Source organism: Orycteropus afer, unplaced genomic scaffold, assembly GCF_000298275.1.
Source record: "Orycteropus afer afer isolate SDZICR_OR568_19922 unplaced genomic scaffold, OryAfe1.0 scaffold00048, whole genome shotgun sequence".
Classification (NCBI taxonomy): Eukaryota; Metazoa; Chordata; class Mammalia; order Tubulidentata; family Orycteropodidae; genus Orycteropus; species Orycteropus afer.
Window position 1 is genome coordinate 1,248,542 of NW_006921635.1, and position 9,410 is coordinate 1,257,951.

The 9,410-nt window shown below is 58.5% G+C and overlaps 1 protein-coding gene across 1 annotated transcript in view; it reads left to right on the plus strand.

Moving 5' to 3' along the window:
* The first annotated feature begins 4,241 nt into the window (after positions 1-4,241).
* NCOR2 (nuclear receptor corepressor 2) overlaps positions 4,242-9,410 on the plus strand; it is a 138,265-nt gene continuing 133,096 nt past the window's right edge. Inside the window, exons 1-2 of the mRNA XM_007938111.1 lie at positions 4,242-4,346; positions 7,448-7,575. Coding sequence (XP_007936302.1) covers positions 4,242-4,346; positions 7,448-7,575 — 233 coding nt within the window. The remainder of the gene's footprint in view (positions 4,347-7,447; positions 7,576-9,410) is intronic.

The window sequence follows — 9,410 nt, forward strand, 5'->3', positions numbered from 1 at the left end:
GTGTGTGTGTGTGTCCCCACCGTGGGCCGTGTGTGTGTGTCCCCACTGTGGGCCGTGTGTGTGTGTGTGTGTCCCCGCCGTGGGCCGTGTGTGTGTGTGTCCCCACTGTGGGCCGTGTGTGTGTGTGTCCCCGCCGTGGGCCGTGTGTGTGTATGTGTGTGTGTCCCCACCGTGGGCTGTGTTTGCGTGTGTGTGTCCCTGCTGTGGGCTCTGTGTGTGTGTGTGTGTGTCCCCACTGTGGGCCGTGTGTATGCCCCCCCAGCTGTGGCCATGTGTGAGGAGGTCTCATGCCTTGTCTACAGCTCAGGAAGCTGAGGCCCCTTCTTTGCCTGAGGAGGTGATCCAAGGGCCTCGGACGTCTTGGGGGCTCCAAGAGCCCTTGTCTCCACAACGTGCCATTGGCCTGTGTCCATCTCTGCCACAGTCACCCGGTCCTGCCGGTACTGTCCTTGCACGGACGTTCCACCAGCCTCCCCAGATTTCCCGGCTCCCCATTGCTGGTCCGAGTGAATGCTCAGAAAACACTTCACCCTTTCCCTCTCCCTCAACAGCCTTCCATGGCTCCCTTATGTTCTACCATTTTTTTTCAATTGACGACAAAGATGGCTGAGGTTGGGAGGGATGTTAACTGGCTTACAAAGCACGGGGTGAGTGGGGGTGGCACTGGGTCCCCAGGGCCCCCTGGATGTGAGGACCCTGGGCACGGGGTGGGGTGGATGGCAGGGGCTGCAGTTCCCCGCTCAACCTGAGTGCCCCGTGGGGAGGAGGCGGAGGGGTGGCCGGGGGCTCTCCGTGGGATGGGAGGGTGCCAACCCTGCTGACTTCCGGCAGGCACACACGTGGCGTCTGGCCCAGCGGCAACGCATTCAGGCTGAAGCCACCGGTTGCCATCAAGTGGATTCCGAGTTCCAGCAGCCCCGGAGAGGAGAGCTGCCCCGCAGGGTTCCGGGCTGTGTGTCTTTATGGAAGCAGACGGCCTCACCTGTTTGCCATGGCGATCTGGCAGAGGGGCGTAGGAAAGCTGAGGGTAGACTGGACTTCCTCGGCCTCCTGACGCAACTCAGAATGCAGCAGATGTTTGGAGTTTGCCCCCGAGGCTGTGGAAGAGGGGCGGATGCTGGGCTCATCTCCTTGGAGCGACTTTTCAACCTCACACATGATGTGTAGGGTGTGTGTAGCTGTCTGAAGTGGCTACGGTCTGCAGGGCTTGGGGACCAGTGCTAGCAGGGGCCGTTCTGGGAACGGGGTCCGGCACCTGCGGTGATCACCTGCCCTCCCTCAGGGCCGGTAGCTTGTCTCTGGGTCCCTGTGAGCTGGCCCAGGGCGGCTCTCCCCGCCTCCTACACAGGACCGCGCAGCTGCTTTCCGGGCGGCACTGGGGGCGGTAACCACGGCAGCTCCGTGTCCAGGCGCCTGCTGATGCCTGTGTCCGCCCAGCCCCTCTCGGGACGTGCTGTGATGCTAGATGGGGTGGGGGTGCATCGTTCCTGCTGTTGGCTGGGTTCGGTCGACTCTGATGCTTGGTGCCACCACGGGCTGCAGAATGAGCCGTGCCCGGGCCGCTCGTCGTCACGGTTGGTGTGTTCAAGCCCGTTGTGACCGCCCTTTTGAGTGCCTCCAACAGAAGGGGCTCGTCCTCCAACACAGTCGCGCATGGTGCTGTGCTGTGCTCTGAAAGGTGTCATTAGGCCTGTCTCCCAGTCTGTCTCAGTCTGGGCGCCCTGCTGAAGCCTGTCTGCCGGGGGGACCCTGCCAGCGTGGGAATGCCAGTGGCATATCCTTTAGCATCAAAGCAACGTGGAAGCCCCCCCATATGGCAAACTGACAGGCGAGTAGTGCAGATGATGCGCGGACATGTGATTTCATGTGGGTGGCTGCTTATGCATGGGTTTTCTGGTTCTTTCTGTTCATTCCATGTGGTACCAGGTTTCTCTTTCATACCTAACTAAATGGAACTGACCGACTTTGAAGAACACTAGTGACAGGACTTAGAGGACTGGGGGTAGATGAGTGTGGCAGGAGTAGTGAGGGTGGTGCTTGAATGTATGGTAATAGTGGGTGTGTTCGCGTCACCCACATGCTGACTCTAAGGGATAGGGAGTGTTCCTGCCTCTGTTTTGCAGTTGATGAAACTGAGGCTCAGAAGGAAGGTGACTCGCCCAAGGCCACATGGCTGAAGACCGGGAGCCAGGACTCGATCCCTGTTCCTGAGCCTCAGTGCCCCCTGCTCGGCCCCTGGGAAGCCCCGAGGCTCCTCCTGCAGGCTCATCAGTCTGGGTTTGGGACTCCCTCGGCTTTTCAGTGTTTGAAGGATAGATGGTGCTTGAAGGATTGCCTTTTCTGTGACTTCTCCCGTCCCATGTGAGTCTTGGTGGCAAGTGACAGGAAGCCAGCTTGGGCTGGTGGAGGGGAAACACAGGGAAGGGGTGCCTGGCTCCCCTAAATGAAACGATAGGCTTCAGGCACAGCTGTCATCAGGACACCATCAGCTCTGTCTTCCTGTCATTGGCTTCCTTCTCAGGCAGCCTCCTGCCATGTGGTGGCTTCCGAGAGCACCAGGCTTTCCTTCTGGTAAATCTGATGCCTTGACCCCCCAACGGAGTGGCCTCTCTTCCTCCTTCTTCCAGCAGAAGTCTCAAGCTTGACTCTCAGGCTCAGATTAGGTCACACGCCCGTCCCTGAACTGATGATTGTCTTGTGGGTGATGCAGGAATCTGATTGGCCAGCCTGGATCACATGGCCTTTCCTGGAGCCTTGGTTACCCAAAGGAAAGTCAGGTGGGGGTAGGCAGGCACAGAGCCCCCAGACACCCCTGACCTTAGCCTCTTCTCCCAACGCTTCTCTGCGTTAGATAGCCTGGGGCAGGTTCCCAGTGGAGGCCTGTAGGTACCCAGTCTGGAGAAGCAGGTAGCACCCAGCTTGGGGCAGCAGGATAAGGCTCGTCCTGATGAAATTGCGGTGGGGCCGGAGGTACCTTCTGTCTGCCCCGCCTGCCCGTACCGCTGATCGGACGGGGACCTCGGGGCACTGGCCTGCCCGTACCGCTGATCGGACGGGGACCTCGGGGCACTGGCCTATGCACCATTTTGGAATCTCCTCTGCTCGGGTGTGGGCGAGGGATGGGCTCCATGCGGCGTGTGGAGGTGGCATGTGTAGGACAGAGGGGTACATGGGACCTTCACTCCGGGGATGGCTGGAGGAGGCAGTCGTGACACGGCCAGGCGGGGTAGGGCAGTGGCTGGCAACGGGGAGCAGGGTTCTGAGAGGGTGGGGTTACTGGGGCCTTCCTGGGCAGGGTCTGGCGTTCCCCGGGCTCAGGGCTGGGACTGGAGCCTTCCTGTGTCTCACTTTCCCCTTCGGGAACGCCGACCTTGGGCCTTTCTTGAGGTCTTTTCCAGGAGGCACGTGGCTGGTCCTACCAGCCCAGGATGGCGGGCCCACGGGCCTCTGTGTCCTCGATGTCTCCCTGGCGTGGCCCTCAGCTTCCCATCCCCTCCGTCCCGCTCACGTCTGCGCTGTCCCACGTCACAGCGTGGGGAAGCAGAAGGCCTGGCCTCGCCCAGGGTCCCCCCACCCGCCTGCGCTTGTCCTGTTCACCAGTTACCGGGAGCACTCGTGTGCCCCTCCCTTGCTGGTCATGCCTCTCCGGACAGGCCCGGTGGCTGGGTCCCTGTCCAGTGGCTGCCCAGAGCTTCCAGGGAACTTTATCTCAGTGACTGGAAATCCCCAGGAGTTGTGGAGTGGTACTGGGGGCTGAGCGGGGATTGAGGGACACTGGGTGTGGGGGAGCTCTGGTGGCGCAGTGCCTAAGGCATTTGACTGCTAGCCAGAGAGTTGGCGGTTCAAACCCATCAGCCACTCCATGGAAGGCAAAGATTTACTGCCTTGGAGACCAGTGGGGGTCACTATGAGTCAGAATAGACTCTGGCAGTGCGTTTGGTTTTTTTTTTTTTTGGTTTTGGTTTGTTTGGGCGTGGTGAGGGCCATGCTCACGGAGGTTGGGGTTCCGTGGAGTGAGGCTGGGTGGGTGAGCAGTCACTGGGGATGCCAGGCTTGGTGAGGACTGTGCCCCGTGGCGGACTGAGGCAGGTGGGGCAGGGGTACCCTGAGGAACCCTGCTGACCTCAACACTCTCTCCCGGTTTTCTCACAGGTGCCTGTGACGGCGGCTGTGAGCAGATCATGACGGCTGACCTTTAACCCCTGGTGGCAGCTGCAGGAGAGCCCCCAGACGCCCCCACCATGTCGGGGTCCACGCAGCCTGTGGCACAGACGTGGAGGGCCACTGAGGCCCGGTACCCGCCCCATGGCATCTCCTACCCTGTGCAGATTGCCCGGCCCCACACGGTAAGGGGACTTGGCGGGGCTACCTATGCCCGACTCTCCTCCTCCCCTGGGAGCCCGGCTGCTGTGGGCTGGTCCGGCGGAGGCCCCCGGCCCTTAGGACCTTTCCCAAGCCCAGGACATCTGGTCAAGTCGCACTGTGGAGCTGGGGTGGTGGTGGCCGGGGCCAGCCACGCTGAGATCTCTGTCACTGTCAGTTCCGGGGCACCGTGCTTTCTCATGATCACCAGTGGAACTGTCGTGTGAATGTGGAGTGCCTGCTGCGTGCACGTGCTTTGCAGCCCAGCTTCATCTCAGCTCCCCCTTACTTTGGAACTTGGGGGCTTCTAGGAGACCTTTGTTGGTAGTAGCCCCACTGCCGCCTCTGCCCTGACAGTTGTGGCCTGTGGCTCCCAGTCATCGAGACCCAGTGTGTGCCAGGTCCCTGAATCCCAGCTCTGGGGTGTCAGGGTGGTGGTTCGGCTCGGGGGGGGCGGTGTGGGGACAAGACCTGCCCAGGTGGGGGCATGTGCCCCCCCGGCTCTGCCCTTCTGAGCCACACCCCGCTCCATGCGATCAGCTCTGAACCAGGCCCATTTCCTGTCTGCAGTCCTTGACCCATGATGGGAAGCTAGGGAGAGGCTTGCGTGTCTTGGGTTCCACCCTATTGGCATGTACCATAGAAAGCTCAGAATATTTCTGGAGAAAACTCTATGCAAAGCGTGTTTTTGTTCATGCACTCGTTCATTCAGTCAACCAGTCTTATTCACTGTGCTGGGGGGACCACAGACAGACAGACAGACACACGCACACATCACAGTCTGGGAAACCCTAGGGGCAGTTCTACTCTTTCGTTGAGTTGCTTTGAGTAGGAGGCAACTCGATGGCACCTAAGCCAGCACTGTTCATGGTCACCCTGGGAGGTGGCCAGAGGTCTCTGAGGTCTGGGAGTCCCCCCATGTGCTCCGTGAGGAGACAGGCGGGGCCTGAGGGAAAGCCCGCTGAGGGGGGCTGGCTCTGCCGACCTCTCTGTGTGTGCGGTCCCTGCTGGGAGGCACAGAGAGGAAGTGGTGTGGGAGGGTGTTTCCGTAAGGGAGTGGGATGCTTTGCATGTGAACTCACTGGCCTGGTGTGACGGAGTGCCAGGATCCAGGCCTCCTGAGAACAGGGCCCCTTCTCTGGCCCCCTGTGCTATGGGGTCCCTGTGCCACAGCACCCAGGAGGCTCCTGTAGCCCTGCCCTCCTGCCTGTCTCATCCTTTGTCCAAGCTGGGCGGCCTCCTAGGCATTAGGGTCGCCAGCTGACCTCCTGCTGTCCCTCTGCTGGGTGTCACTGAGTGGCACCCAGTGGTCATCACCAGCCCAGGAGGGGGGCTGAGGGCAGGGGCTGTGGCTGGTGGGCCCAGGCCCGGGCAGCCGTGGCAGGGTGCGTCTCTGCCTGCCTTCTCCCTCCTTCTTGGCAGTTGCAGATGCCATCTGGCCAAGGCCTCTCCCAGGGGATGGGCCGATCGGCCCCTCTGCTCATTTTGCTTTAGTGCAAGGGAGCAGAGTGAGAGCACGTTCTTCCTGGTGCCCGACAGGTGTGCTGGCCTCTCCTTACGCTGCTGCGTGGGTGCGTGTGTCTGTGTGTGCACCTGTGCGTGAGTGTGGGATCTCTGCCTGGCACCCTGCAGGACATGGTGAGCTCTCCTCATGTCTCTGAGTGGGTGTCTGTACGTGTGTGCTCTTGTGAGTCTGCATGTGTGTGTCTGAGCACACGTGTGTGTGCAGCAGATCAGTGCGTCTGTATGTGTATGTGTGTCTGTACATGCATATGTGTCCCTGTGTGTCTTTGTGCATGTGTGTGTATCACACACGTGTGTGTCTTTGGATGCAGGTGCAGTCTCTGCCTGGCAGCCTGCGAGGCGTGCTGAGCACTCCTCACACCTCTACATGTCTGACTTGTGTCTGTGTTTGTTTGTGACGTCTTGCAAAAGAAAAGACTCCGCACACGTGTCCCAGTTGGACGCCTTTGAAACCCCTACTTGGCCTTGTGGGCTGATGGCCTTTGGTCCCCTGGCCTCCCTCCCCTGATGGGTGTGGGCTGGGTTCTCACACATGGAAGGTCCGCTCACACGCCCGTGGCCCTCTGATAGGTGTTCAGGCTGTGCCTCTTTCTCGGTTTTCCCTGCTGACGTGGTTCTGCTTTTGCAAGTATCACCACCCCCTGCAGTTGTTCTGGGCTCTGTGCCATGCCCCTCTCTGGCTTGATCTCTGGCCCGGAGGGACCCTCACTCCTCTGGCTCCCTGCCCAGGCAGTGGCGCTGGGGGCAGTGGGGGTGAGGACGGGTCTCCTGCTGAGCCCGGTCTCTCATCAGAAGTGTGTGGTGCCCACTGAACGGGCTCTGCAGGCGGCTGGGCCTGGCCTTCACCAGCCTCGTGGCCTTGGGTGGGCAGCGTGCGCTCTCCCAGGCTCGGGTGACCCATCCAGAAAGTGGACATGATGGCACGGAGCTGTGGGTGTCCGTGAGATGCTCAGTCCCCACCGGCCACCTGCCTTCCCTCTCCTCTGCCTCGAGGCGGCCTCAGATGTCCTTGCTCATGGGCTCCCCTGATACCAGCCCCTCCAGGCTGTCTGTGCTTTTTCTGGGAGCCTGCAATACCTGCCACGTGCTGCTTTGGGCAGGAAGATGTGCTCTTTGTGTCGCCAGTTTCTCTCTTGAGCGCCCCATGGCTCGGTTTCCCCTCGAAAGAGGAGCTGGCAGCTGTACCTGCCATGTTGAGAGGTGGTGAGCATTGACTGAGTCAGTGTGTGACACCCTGGGAGCAGTGCCTGGTGTTGGGGGTGCCGTGTAAGTGTGCTAGTGATCACTCACAGAGGTCCACACGTGGCTGAGGACCGAGAGCCCCGGGCACATTTGTCAAGTGTGCTGTGAGAAACCTAACACTCGCCTGCCGTGTCCCCCACTGATGCCCATTTTGCAGCTGAGAAAACTAGGGCTCTGGGAGGCTGAGTGGCTTGTCGGAGCGCACACAGTCAGGATCTGGTGCAGCTGGGTCCAGCTGAGATGGTGGCTCCTACTTGGCCGCAGGTGGTGTGGGGGTGACCTCGGGCAGATGCTCACGTGTCCTGTCCTCTCCTTTCAGGATGTCGGGCTGCTGGACTATCAGCACCACCCCCGAGACTACGCCTCCCACCTGTCGCCTGGCTCCATCATCCAGCCCCAGCGCAGGAGGCCCTCCCTGCTGTCTGAGTTCCAGCCTGGGGGCGAGAGGTGAGAGGGCCCGGGTGCCGCCACTGCCGCCGTGTGCTGGCCACTGGCCTGCTGTGGCCTCCACACAGGGCCTGGCTGCGGAGAGCCATCTGACCCTTAGATGGATACCTTTGACCTTTGCTGGTCTCTGCAAGTGTCATTAAGACATGACGAGGATGGGTGGCTGGCTGGCTGGAAAGAGTATCAGTCAGGGTTCTCCAGAGAAACAACCAGTAGACTACACACATACACACATGTACGTATATGTGTACATGTCTATCTGTGGATATCCATGTGCATACATATGTGTATGGATGTGTATGTACATAAATGAATGTGTGTACATATATGAATGTGTATATAGATGCGTACCTATATATGTTTATGTTTACATGTTTGTGTATATGTATGAATGTGTATACATGCACATATGTATGCATATGGTTACACGTGTACGCATGTGGACCATTGTGTATGTATATATATATATATGTACATGTAAGGGTGCATGTATATGTGCAGATGTGTGCAGGTATATATGTACGTACACGTGTATAGATGTGTGGGTGTGTATGTATGGAGGTGTATGTTTATGGATGTGTGTCTATATAGGTATGTGTGTACCTGTACACATACGGAGTGTATATATATATATATGAGTGTGTATATGTATGTGTATATACATGTGTGTGGATAAGTGTATATGTACTTTTATATATACACATGGATGTATATTATAATACGTATATAATATACATATTAGATGTGTGTGGATATCTATATACTTGTATCTGTGTGCACATATATGTATGCATATACACGTGTGTATGTATACATGCATGTGTCCAATGTATCTGTGGGTATATCCACACCTGTGTACATATGCACATGTATGTGTGTATGTGTGTGATTATGTGTACGTTTAGATACATGTATACCAAAGAACCAAACCTACTGCCATTGATTTGGTTCTGACTCATAGTGACCCCTGTTGGGTTTCCAAGGCTGTCAATTCTTTACAAGAGTAGATTGCATCTTCCTCCTGCGGAGCGGCTGGTGGGTTTGAACTGCTGACTTTCTGGTCGGCAGCCAAATGCCTTACACACCGTGCCATCAGAGCTCCTTCTATGTACGTATAGGGCGTTGTGTGCGTGTGTATGTATGGATGGATGGATGGATGGTGTATGTGAAGTTGGATGTGTATGTATGTGTGCGTATAGACAGATGGCTGGCATGGCCAGGATAGGCCTGGCAGAGGAGAGATGCTTGGTGGCCTGCCACTGGGAGAGTGGGGAAAGGCATTTAAGGCAGAGGCCCTGAGTTGGGAGCGGGCGAGGATTGTGCACATGAATCCCTGGGATCTTGCTAAAATGCAGTCAGGCTCTGTGGCTCGTGGGTGGCCCTGAGGTTTGTGGTCTCTAAGCGACTGCAGCTGGGACTGACACTGCTGGTCCTATGGGTGGAGAATCCCTGAGGGGTGCCCAGGTACCAGCCCCAGTGAGCATTCTTCCTGTAAACGTGTTGGTGAGCGCTGGCTTGCAGGGCAGCATGGCTTAGAGTCCTGCCTTACCGTGGCCGTGGATGGAGGGCCTGTCTTGCTGTGGCCGCGGCCGTGGATGGAGGGCCTGCCTCGTTGCAGCCGTGGATGGAGGGCCTGCCTTGCTGTGGCCACGGCCGTGGATGCAGGGCCTGCCTCGTTGCGGCCGTGGATGGAGGGCCTGCGTCGCCGTGGCTGTGGCTGTGGATGGAGGGCCTGTCTTGCCGTGGCTGTGGCTGTGGATGGAGGGCCTGTCTTGGCGTGGCTGTGGCTGTGGATGGAGGTCCTGTCTTGGCGTGGCTGTGGCTGTGGATGGAGG